The 11237-nt window shown below is 53.4% G+C and overlaps 3 protein-coding genes across 3 annotated transcripts; all 3 read right to left on the bottom strand.

The window, feature by feature from the left end:
* Window positions 1-673: 673 nt before the first annotated feature.
* On the bottom strand, window positions 674-7592 carry J4E82_002270 (uncharacterized protein; the record flags this gene model as incomplete). Its single annotated transcript, XM_051728571.1, has 5 exons — window positions 674-3669; window positions 3729-4161; window positions 4832-7129; window positions 7183-7545; window positions 7584-7592. The coding sequence occupies 5 exons, from the start codon at window positions 7590-7592 to the stop codon at window positions 674-676; spliced, it is 6099 nt and encodes a 2032-aa protein (XP_051591522.1).
* Window positions 7593-8290: 698 nt separating this feature from the next.
* Window positions 8291-8936, bottom strand: J4E82_002271 (uncharacterized protein; the record flags this gene model as incomplete). Its single annotated transcript, XM_051728572.1, has 3 exons — window positions 8291-8356; window positions 8411-8511; window positions 8564-8936. 3 exons carry the CDS (start codon window positions 8934-8936, stop codon window positions 8291-8293), a joined length of 540 nt encoding a protein of 179 aa, XP_051591523.1.
* A 651-nt stretch (window positions 8937-9587) lies between these two features.
* Window positions 9588-10840, bottom strand: PPH1 (Serine/threonine-protein phosphatase PP2A catalytic subunit; the record flags this gene model as incomplete). Its single annotated transcript, XM_051728573.1, has 6 exons — window positions 9588-9660; window positions 9713-9785; window positions 9835-10368; window positions 10415-10520; window positions 10570-10611; window positions 10679-10840. The coding sequence occupies 6 exons, from the start codon at window positions 10838-10840 to the stop codon at window positions 9588-9590; spliced, it is 990 nt and encodes a 329-aa protein (XP_051591524.1).
* Window positions 10841-11237: the final 397 nt, after the last annotated feature.

An 11237-nucleotide genomic window follows, 5' to 3' on the forward strand; every position in this document is an offset into this window, starting at 1 on the left:
GCTGAGGGTTTCACAGAAAAGTGTATCCCAAGGACCCTTCACTGTTGTTGGACAAAACACTCCGGTGCCGTTGAGTCGAGATCACTTTGCAGGCTCCCAACTCTTACGAACAAATACTACCCGAAGCTACTGCGTTTATACTTCGTTGGAGACGGACAGCACATCGTGGTGGCAGCCTACAAAAAGTCAGGGGTATGAGCGGTAAGGCGCCCGGCTAACCGCATTGAGAGCGGACAATGAAGAAACAGACAAGTGCCAATAAAGTCGAGTCGTACTGATCAGGGACGGATGCCAGGACTATTTTGAGCATGTGGAACAAAATTACCAAGCTATCTACGAGAAAGTCATTCTTACGAGATCTACCTACAAGCGCAAAACCTATTTTGGAAGATTACGCAGGACTGTTACATTTTGAGTAGAAAAGTAACTGTGTCTACCTTTGGATAAATCGGTTAGAGATGAACTTCTTCGTACTACAAACGATAAACATGTCGGAATAAGCGCAAATGCACAAAAGATCAACCCGTTTCGAGGTTTAACGAAGCACGACAAAGCGACACTGGTGATGTGCTTGCCGAGCGATGAAGTGAAGAAATCCAGCAGTCAAGAATCAGGAAGGCTGGAAGAAATAAGACAAAAACGCCCAAGAAGGCCAGTTAGATGGCCGTCCACATTACCACATCCTCCCCTTGCCCTTGCTGCCAGCCGCTGGACTAAGCGGTGGAAAAGCGTCTTCGGCATCCTTCCTGCTCTGCTCTTCAGCAAGACTCAACTGCATGGCAAACTCCAAATCCGACATCTCGCTCTCGTTGCTCGATCCAGCAGTGGTCCTGTCTTTTCTGGGGGTGCTGCCCTGAGAACGTGACGGCAGAGACTTTTTGCCTTTGGCATACTTGATTGGAATGTCGAACGCGGAAGGCGGCGTAGTGGCGGGTTCATACATGTCAGCACCAGAGCTCTCATTAAGAGAGAGGCGAATAGCTTCAGCAATGTCAGCATCCAGCTCTTCATCATCCTTGACGGCAGGCGACGAAGGCTGAGCTTGAATGCTCGGCTCTGGCGTTACAGTCTCACTGCTGAAGGCACTACTCTCGCGCTCGATGCGGCGCAACTCCTCCGCCTCCATAGTCTCCTGGGAAAGCATCGCGGCGTATGCCAAAGCTTCGTCCTCGCTCAATAGCTCCGTACCAAAACGACCAGCCAAGCGCTCGGCCTGCTTTTGACGTTCTTGCCTGTCACGCTCCAGCTCAGAATGCTCGTTGGCGATGTAGTTCTTCAAGTTAACTCTGCCCGTGCCAGCAAAGCGCTCAGCAGTATTACTTCCGCGTTCAGCTCTTCGAAGTCTACGTTTGCTGCTTCTGTACTGATCGGCGGCAGATGAGCTGTAACTCCAGAACCGAAGCTGATTACCAAGCGATACTGCACCTCGCAAGACAGTCGGATCAGGGTCCAGACAGACGGCACCGGCAGCGAACATGTTGATACCGACTCCTTGGACAGAGGCTTGTGCCTGTACGAGTTGTCTCCGAGCACGCGAAGCATGTCGAGAGTGAAGTGTTGTGATAGGTGACATACTCGAAGCCAGCGGGTCCCATGCCTGTACCAGGCCGTCATTTCCGCCTGCTACGAGATAAAGAGAGGTGACAGCCAAGCATGATATCTCTGGTGAGTCGGTGTAGATGATCCGAAGAGGGTCGATGTTGTTTGTATACTCGGACGAGCGCGATGTGGGCGCCCGGATATCCCAAAGCAGCACTACACCAGACTTGGTGCCAGCAGCCACGAATCTCGCGCGCTGACCAGGAATGTCAGAGGGAGATGCAGGCTGACTTGCAACTGACATTGGGGAAGCGTAGGGCGAAGACGCAGTGGAAGAAGTTGAGAAACCGAGCGCGGGATCTTCAGACAGGGTTAGAGTGGCGAAAGTAGAGACGTCTAAAGTGGTAGTGGTAAGCTGGGTGCTCTTGAAGCCACCGAAAGTGAGTTTTGAACACCTCCATTCTTCTTCGGACAGGCTTGCTCGTTCTGGCGAACTCGTAGTCGACATGTACGAAGAACTGCGCTGACGAAGAGAAGAGGAATCTAGAGTTCCTGTGCCTGGACCGCCGAACAGGGATGTAGTCGGCGCAGGCTGAGGCGTCATGATACGACTCGAGGTAGTTGTACTTTTTTCTTGGTCAGTCTTGCATCGAGTGAAACGTCTGACGTCCGCAACGTCTCCTTCTTCAAGCCCGCATTCGAAGACGACCATGGCCTCTCCAGCGTGGTTGCCGTCATCGCCAGCAAAGTCGACCTCAAGTCTTCGACGCATATCCCATCCAAGGCACGTCTTTCGGAAATGCTTGGGTTCCTTGCGAAGGAACTGTTGTATCTCCCTGGTCTCGGCGGTGATTTGCTCCTTGCTCAAGCACATGCCATCCCACGATGTTCGGGGCGAGTAGCTGCCGTCAACATCAGCGTCGCTGTATGGATCTGGTCGTGCAGTGCGCCGGCTAGGCTCTACCAGGTTCCAGTACACGCTGCGACCAGTAAGCCAGCCCAGGTATTCTGAGTATTGCTCAATGTCATCCTTTGGGGCCTGGCTGCGGGTTGGAAATTTGGTCAAGTAGAAGATCTCGCCGAGAGCGTTCAAAGCGACCGCCCAAATGCGGTTCTGAGCATAGCGCTTGGCTGAGTATTGCTCGTCTACGGCGATGGCGATGATGGGTACGCCTGGACTAAGAACCCAGCGCGCAGTCAGCTCGCCACGCTGTACGCGAGATGTACGGAGACCATCTGTACCAATACTGCAGGCACTGACGACACCAGCTGCAGAGCCCATCATCATCCCAACCAAACCCTCCGAGAGCGTGGGGATTGTGCTCGACTTGGCGATCCAGACACTGCAGATGGCACCACCGTCGATACCTAGCTTCGGTATACCGACTTCTGGCATACTGAAATCGCTGGGTTCGGCTATGAAGCGACCGCGCATCTCCTCAAGGGAACGATAGTAACACGAGCCTTCTGGACAGCCCTGGCCATAGATCATGCCATACGGCTGCGATATGTCCATGACGTTGGGCCGTCCGACAACATCTCCGGAGCCCAGTCCCCACTCAGCGACACCAGGAAAGCGTTCTGAAAATTGACCGTAGAAGTGGGGGTCGCTTTGTCCCCACGGATCGACTTTACCCGTCGTCGGATCGCTGCTGGTGACCATGCCAATATCGTCTGCACCATGAATGAAACGCGGCATCTTCTTATTCAGACCAGACCCAAACGTGGCCTGCAAGTGGTTTATGATGGTATACGTCTTGGCATCGTAGGTTATCATTGGGGTGACTGTCTGCATCTGAGCAGCGCGGGATGGTGTTGAGGGAACCTGCACAGGCTTGCCTCTAACGAGCGACCGCAAGAGTCTAGTGCGTAGAATGTACTCGCTCCTCCACGAAGCCAATGCCGTAAGCCTAGTGAAGCGTCTCTTTTCTGACCGCACGACCAAGCCATCGCCCTCAAGAGCTGAGCGGAACGCGGCGTCTTCGAGCGAAAGGGGGCCGGGAAAATAGCGACCAAAAGCCACCTGCCAGGCGTGTGGGGTGGTGACTGCATCATGGAAACGGCGAGAGACAAGGGAAACGGCAGCAAGGTCGTTCGGCGACAGGTGGGCAATGGCGTGAATCAGGACCTCTGTGCAATGTCAGCTCGTGTCCAAATGTTAAGCACTGTCAGTCTCGCGTTGTACACACCATTTGGCAGCTTCGAGATAGGAGAGTTCTTGTCGCTAGGCTTCTTGTTACTCTTAATAATCTCAAACAGGGGCCCATCAGCAGGTTTCCGTGGTGAAATCTTCAGCGCATTCTCGTATTCAGTGATTCTATCCCTCGGTGGCGGCGAGGGGGACGCGATGCGCTTCAGTCCGTCTGGTTGCACGGTATCGACGATTCCATTGTTGGCCTTGTCTGGACGCGTCGCATCGGGCGGTGTTCCCGTGTCACCCCACAGCTCACCCGAGTGAGGCTGCAGAGAGTCCTGCAAGTCATCGCTGCGGTGCTGTCCATGCTGGGATGCGGTGGCGGGGTCGGGAAAGGTCTGTACGTGGGAAACGTTTTGTGATACGTTTGTAGGCTCTGGCTGCATAAAATTGTGGAAATGGTTCGTGGATGAGGGCAGTCGACCGAGCTGGATGGCAGTGCTCAGTCAAAGTGAATGGATGCGTTCGCGAGGATGTATGGTTTCGTAGTGTTGGTGCGAGGTGAGTTTGGGGGTGAAGTTGATGACTCGGTTTGGGGTTGCCAAGATAAGAAATGCAGTGACTGATATGACGATCGCCACTCCGAGATGGAATCTGCGAACGTGGGGTAGCAACAGAGATGGCACTGGCAAATCGCATCAACAGACCCACTATTACCTTCGCATCTGGCACGTAGAAACGTCACGAGTACCGCTTAGTATCTTGTTAGTTGGTCCATTCCGATAAGTTCCGAAAGAAAGAGGCACCGTCACAGGAGCTTGTTGTCTCTTTCCTACTCGCAAAAGCTACGCAATTTTGAGGTCAACGTTAACAGAAAGGTCATAATGTATGCCTTTAGGATCAATTAGTGCTTAGGGCAGAACTAAGAAGAAACGGGCTTCTTTGTGTGAATCATCTATACATACAGCCAAGAACAAAACGCCAACCGGTCAACAGTCATAATCAAGGCACATACAGCCGTGAGTATGCGGCCACGTTCGTCCTGCAGCATACACACGCAGTATAGTTTTTCGACGCCAATCCCACCCGGCAATCATCGCACAAGCTCAAACACCCACACGGCCATACCAGCACAGTCCTTGGCGACATCTGACAAACCACACACTGTGGTCCCTCCGAGCCCATGCCCTCTGCTCCCGTGTCCCAGCTCCCAGCATTGCTCGCGCCCTGCGGTGCAGCCGCGCTCCGGCGACTGAGGATGAGGTCTTCCAGAAGCTGCTCCTCTTCTTCTGCAGACATGCTGACACTATCACCCATTTTGTAGCGTGATGTTGTTAGGATCTTAGCTTCTTCGCGCTCCATAGCCCTGCGGTACTGCGAGCGTGTCATGATGTTGGAGCTCTGGAGATGGCGTGACAGCAGCTTGGCTTCCTCTCGGTCCTCCCTGGTCTTTGGGTCGAGGAGTTGAGAAAGACGGGAGAAATCCATTGCATCGTCAGCCAAGGGTGTTTCTTCCCGACTCCGCTGGTATGTATCGCGTGTAGGCGTCCTTTGGCCATCGTCAACGTCTGACCATTCATCGTTGTCTGTCGTGGTAGCATAGGATACGACGCTCGTAGTGTCGTCGTCTTGTGGAACAACATAGTCCCGGCTGTTATCAACCTCGTTCCAGAGACTGCCGTTGCGCCACCAGGAGTACAGATAGTCGTCGAGACGATCCTCTGAGTCCTCGGCATCTGGTTGAGAGTAGAAGCCACTCTGTCGGAGCCTCTCCTTTGCGAACGACTCCACGTCGAATTCTCGATTCTGACGGACTCGGGACCGGTCATCCATGGTAAGCCATGGCTCTTTTGCTGATGTAGTTTGGTTTTGGTATCGGCCTATGCCAGCTGCTGAAGCATACATCTTTCCATCGTCATCAACAAGTCCCACAGTACGTCGTAGCCATCTAGGCCGGTAGCTGATCCCCACCTTGGCCAATGCCCAGTCTGTGATCTTTGCAAGGCTGAGGACGATCAACTTTGATATGCGAAAGAAGAATTGGTATGTTTGGAGATAGCGACTGCGTTGCTGGAGCGCGGGGTCATTCTGTCCCATGGCATTAGAAGAATCTGCAGAGGTTATACCTCGCGTCTTGCGCTCTCTTGCGTAGCCTGACGATGATGTATCCGTCCTGACATCACTAAGCTCGTCAGTCACCTCAACGCCCTGCGCAAATGTATCGTTTCTGAGTTCAGATGGGATGTTGGTGATCATCTCTCTGGTTTTTCGCCGTCGAGCGAGCAGTTCCTGTAATCTCTGCTTTTCAAGCCAGGTCATTGCATGGACATTGACTCTAGTTCCCTCGTTAAGGAACACGGCTTCACTCGCCGAGGTCAGAATGACATAACCTACCTTGAGTATAGTGGTGTAGAAGTCTTCGTGCCAGTTGATGGTCAGGGGCGTGATCGAGGATAGATGAATGTTGGCATGTAGATTACCATAGGCCAAAGAGAACCTCTCTCCCAATGTCAGATTTTCGGTGCGTCCTGCAGGCGGGGATATTACGGTGACAAGAAAAGCCAAGAGGTAGATTAGTGCGCACACTGCAATGCCCACGAGTATCAGCAGGTGTGGGATGAATCCAATGATGCAGACAGTGGGAAATCTCAAGATGCCCACATAGTGATCTGGATCAGTGACCATCCTAGTGAGACGGACACAACTCCAGGCGAAAGCTGACATGTATGCTAGCCCACACATTGTGGTCGTCACTAATCGCCATCTCGAGCGCACCCCAGCAATTGCTAAGAGGTTGCTTATGAAGTGGCTTACACTAGAGATGAGAGATATCAACAACACTTCTGGCGGCACGTTGGCCATCCTGGAAAGCTTCGACCTTGGAATCATGAGGGAGGTGCCGTCTGGGGTGAAGACCGACTTTGGTTTGAAGAAGCGTGTGGAATCGACCGCCAGCGGCTTCGTCACCACTGCCTCTGCCTCTGCAAATGCGAGCGAATGTTCAAATATGGTCATTCCGACTTCCTGGATTGGACGTCTTCCCTGCAGGGCGCACGCCAGGGTATCGACAAACTGACCAAAACCGAGGGTCACAAACATGGGCCATAGAAGCGCTAGTGACCCAGAGGACCGCGTGCCTGATGGATCCATGGGTAGCATGTTTGCAGCTCGGCATGAGTCCTCGGTGGTTTCCCAGAAGAGCACCGCCGATGCCACTTGCCACAGATAACCGCCTTCGCCGCCAAAGTCTGTGTCCAGCTGCCGTTCGTCCGCTCCATATTGCATTGTCGACCACCCTGGCGAGGTTTGGCATCGTATGGCTCGTAGGATGCTCTGTGCTTGGTAGAGGAACAGAACCAGGGGCATGATGTAGAGAGCGAAACGGAGGTAAAGGCGGTCGAAGGATAGCGGAACGCGACTATTTCCATAGAAGTGAGTTCTGTTGAGGATGATTGCCTGCGAGCATGTATTTAGTACGAAAAGTGCAAAGTCCATGAGTTTAGGCTTACGATCGCGAAGGTTGCGATGGCCCATTTGGAAGTGATGTAGCTGAACCAGGCAGCTACATTCCTCAAGGCCTGCCATACTGTCATGTCGCCCTCAGGTGCTGCAGCCGCCGAAGCCGCAGCAGCAATGGATTCCTGCACAAAGCCAGGGGTTGCAGTTGTCATGGTGCTGTTAGTCAAGTTGGCTGTCGGCTCCGCGATAACGCTTCCGCCCGAGCGCATCATGTCGCCAAGAGAGCTGGCTTTGGAGAACAGACGCGGCAGTGCCATGAGCAAGTCCGCCGGCGACGGCAAGAAGGAAGTCGCGTTGGCAAACGCGCCGGGAGTCTCCATTGCGGACGACTGCGGATCCGAGTATAACCAGAACTACGTGAAACGTCGAAGGGATTAGGCAGTTATTCGACTGGAAACATGGTAGCTGTGAAGTAGACACAATCCGCAGCAACAGTTGTGTCAAGCGTTATGGGAGTGCTTGAAGGTGGGTGGTAGCTTGGTCCGCAAGTTGGCCGTGTGAAGCGTGGGGATGACGCGACCCGAGCGTGCGGGCTGCAGCTACCTGCATGGGTAAGCCTCCGCTCCACCTCCGAGGTATGGAGCTTGTTAGATAAGTTGTACCCAGCACACGAAACCTACTCCAATGAGATGAGCGATGACTTATACTAATGTAGGAGGAGATAGGATAGACTGTTTGCGTTTGGGTGTAGTAGGCTAGAGGACAACACGTCACACGAGCTTCTTCGTAAACACACCACAGTCTTTCCTTAAAATGGTAATGAATACCATGAATTCACGTGCTAAAAACTAGTCGGATACGAATGATCTCGTGTCTCCAATTGTACACCTGAAACTATACCTAGGCAAAGCTGACCTCGAAGGTGTACAATTTGTTGTACTTTGAAAACCTGCAGACAAAGTAGCAGCGTATACCTTCAACGCATACTTGATGACAACGGGCTTCCTGGCATGCTGTAACAGGTCGAGCATCATGATTCACGCGAGTTTCCAAATCACGCACCTTGCGTGACTGCACATGGCATTTCCAAGTTCTCTATATTCCAACGCCATTGATGCGGGTATGGTACAATCATATACACTCCACGGCAGCTTCCGCCTACGCTGTCTTGGGCTTCTTTGTTCCGTACTTGGACCGCGAGGTGATCCGGCTACCAACACCACCCTACAACTTGTTAGCATCGTCTTTCCCGTTGACATTGGCCGCTGTATGTCTTACCAGATCCAACGCTCCTCTGACCAAATGGTACTTGACACCAGGGCAATCTTGCGCGCGGCCACCTCGTACCATGACAACTGAATGCTGCTGTACGTTGTGCCCTAACCACTGGTTAGTCTTTCTGCCAGTTGATTCCACGCCGCTCTTCCATACCTTCCCCTGGGATATAGGCCGTAATGACCTTGCCCGTACTCAGTCTGACCCTCGCAATCTTCCTCTCGCCCGAGTTGGGTTTCTTCGGCTTCGTCGTTCCCACTTTCAGACATACGCCCTTCAGCTCCGGCCTATCCCTCAATTGTGGCGATCGGAGTTTTCGCGCCTTCTGCGCTATCCGCCCTTGTCGCAGGACTTGTATTAATGTGCATTTGTTCGCGCGAGATGCTGGTGCCGGGCTGATTGCGAAAGCCGGTGTGCTGTGCTGGAACGCGGTGGCGGCAATTGAGGGTCGGGTTGATCGCACCGGGGCGAATGGGGCTGCGGAGAGGACCGAGGGCCGCGCAAGGCGTCGGAAGAATGTGAGAGACATGGTGGGCGCTGTGGTGTGGCTCGAGATGTTCGCGATGGACAAAAGTTCGAGTTGCACCAGCAGATGTGGCTGACTCAGCTAACATTGCCGGTTGTATCGCCAGCCACGGACACGCCGGACGTTGACTTTATTGTCCATGCCAGAGGACCTGAATTACAACAATTGATTCTCTGACTGGATCACAAGTCTGCACTCAGTCTGAAATGAATGTTCTCACGGGGTTGTGACCGTCTAGCCTTTTGAACACTTCCTTGCAGTACTGCGACAAGAACACAGATCCAAATCAACAACACGATCACGATATCGCCAATCAAAATCATCAGTCTCGGCGCAGGATTTGGTCGAGAACATCGGACATTCTTCACAAAAAAGGGAGTATCAAACACTGCAATCAAGTCTCCACCATTATAAGTCTGTGCACAAGCTACATCACAACCTGTTGTAACATTCCCACGCGTCTCTAGTATGGCTTCTTGGGGTCTTCTAGACAGTGCGAGCCTTACTTCAAGCGAGCACGTCAGTGTCACGCGTCTCCCGCCACTTCTGACGGCTTTGGTGACCAGGAACGCAATCGTACACAGTGTATTCAGTGATGCCTTCAAGTGTAGCGCTGTGCTAAGATAGCGGTAAGAGTCCAGATTAAGAGCCCATCTAAAGGAAGTAATCGGGGGTCCTTCGTGAGACCATGGGCTCGCCAGCACGTGGGCAAGGGTCAAATTGCAAGCTGTGGTTGCGTTAGAGAAGCGCAACGATGTTCAGCAAAGTGGAAGACTTACAAGGTGTACTTCAGGTGCTCATCAATCTCCATGATCGCGGCTTGGTTGCCACATCTGTAGCAATAGTTGGGTGCTGTAGAATGTTAGTCATGCAATCAGGGACGGAATGGGGGACAGCCTACCCGAGAAGATGGTCACGACATTCCTGTCTTGCGACCAATTGTACCCCTCCATGACTAGCTGATGAGCACGTGCCACTAGGGTCAGGCCGTTGTTGTGGTTGAAGGCCTCTGAGATGTCCTGGCCGAACGTGTATCCTGCACCGCGGGGTGAGATTCCCCAGCCACACCTGTCATCTGGGTCGGACCAGAGCAGGTCGCACATTGGTCCCTCGTGAGGCACCTCTTGTATGCGGTCAAGCGCCCTGATGTTGTCGAGCGTGTCAATGCTAGGAGAGAGACCACCGTGCAGACAGAAGATCTGGTTGTCGATCAAGGCAGTGAGCGGCAGGTAGTCGAAAAGGTCTGTGAAGTATTTCCACACATTGGCGTTGCCGTACTTGCGGAGACACTCGTCGTAAAAGCCGTACACTTGGGTGATTTGACGGGACTCGTGGTTGCCACGGAGGATGGTGATGCGCTGGGGGTATCGAATTTTGAGCGCGACCAGAAGGGTCACAGTCTCGACGGAGAAGTAGCCTCGGTCGACATAGTCACCTGTTGATGTCAGTATGGATGAATGCTGCTGGGGCAGGCAACGCACCCATGAAGAGATAGTTTGTGTCCGGGTTGGGGCCGCCGATCTTGAACAACTCCATCAGATCGTGGAACTGGCCATGTATATCACCGCAGACTGTGACGGGGCATTTCTGTACCAAGGTGAGCGGATATCGGACTCGCAGGGGAGATGGTACGTACCACTGGCTGTACGTTGGACTCGTCCTGGAGTACCTCGCGGGCCTGTAGCACAATGCTCGTCAGAAGATGCAATCTGGGCAGTTTTTCTGCGCGAGGCTATGTCGCATACCTTGTCGCATAGTCTCTGCACATCGCTCTCGGCCAGCTGCTTGCAGCTCATGAGGCTCTCGATCCAGCCATCCAGCGTGGGGATTGTGGTCGGCTCAGACGTGGGGGCAGACGACAGCTGCATGGGCTCTGGCATCTTTACGTCCTCCATATTGGTATCCATGGTTGCGGGGCGGCGGGATCGATGTAGGTGGGGTGGACGATCGGTTGTTGTGGTGTAGAGCTGTCGAGGGGTTCTTGCCCTTCAAACTCGGCCAATGACGTGCAGCAGACGCGAATGGAGGCGGTAGGCGGGAGCGACTTTCAATTCGAGGGATCGTATAATCAGAGACTGTGTGGCGTACAAGGGGATATCAAGGGCGGCAGCAGGGTCTATGACAGGAATATGGGGAGAATCAACACCACGCACCGCAGGCATATACAGCCTTGGAAGCGCTGGCCGCAATGGAGAATTGTTTGTCCGCGCCGGGTACCAAGAGCCGCAGAGGATTTAGCGCGAACTGCAGCTGGTGTCCGTGCGCAGATGGGCGGACGCTACTGCGGGCAGCTTTGTGCAGCAA

Source organism: Alternaria postmessia (genome assembly GCF_024291825.1).
Source record: "Alternaria postmessia strain BMP 2775 chromosome Unknown scaffold_9, whole genome shotgun sequence".
Taxonomy (NCBI): Eukaryota; Fungi; Ascomycota; class Dothideomycetes; order Pleosporales; family Pleosporaceae; genus Alternaria; species Alternaria postmessia.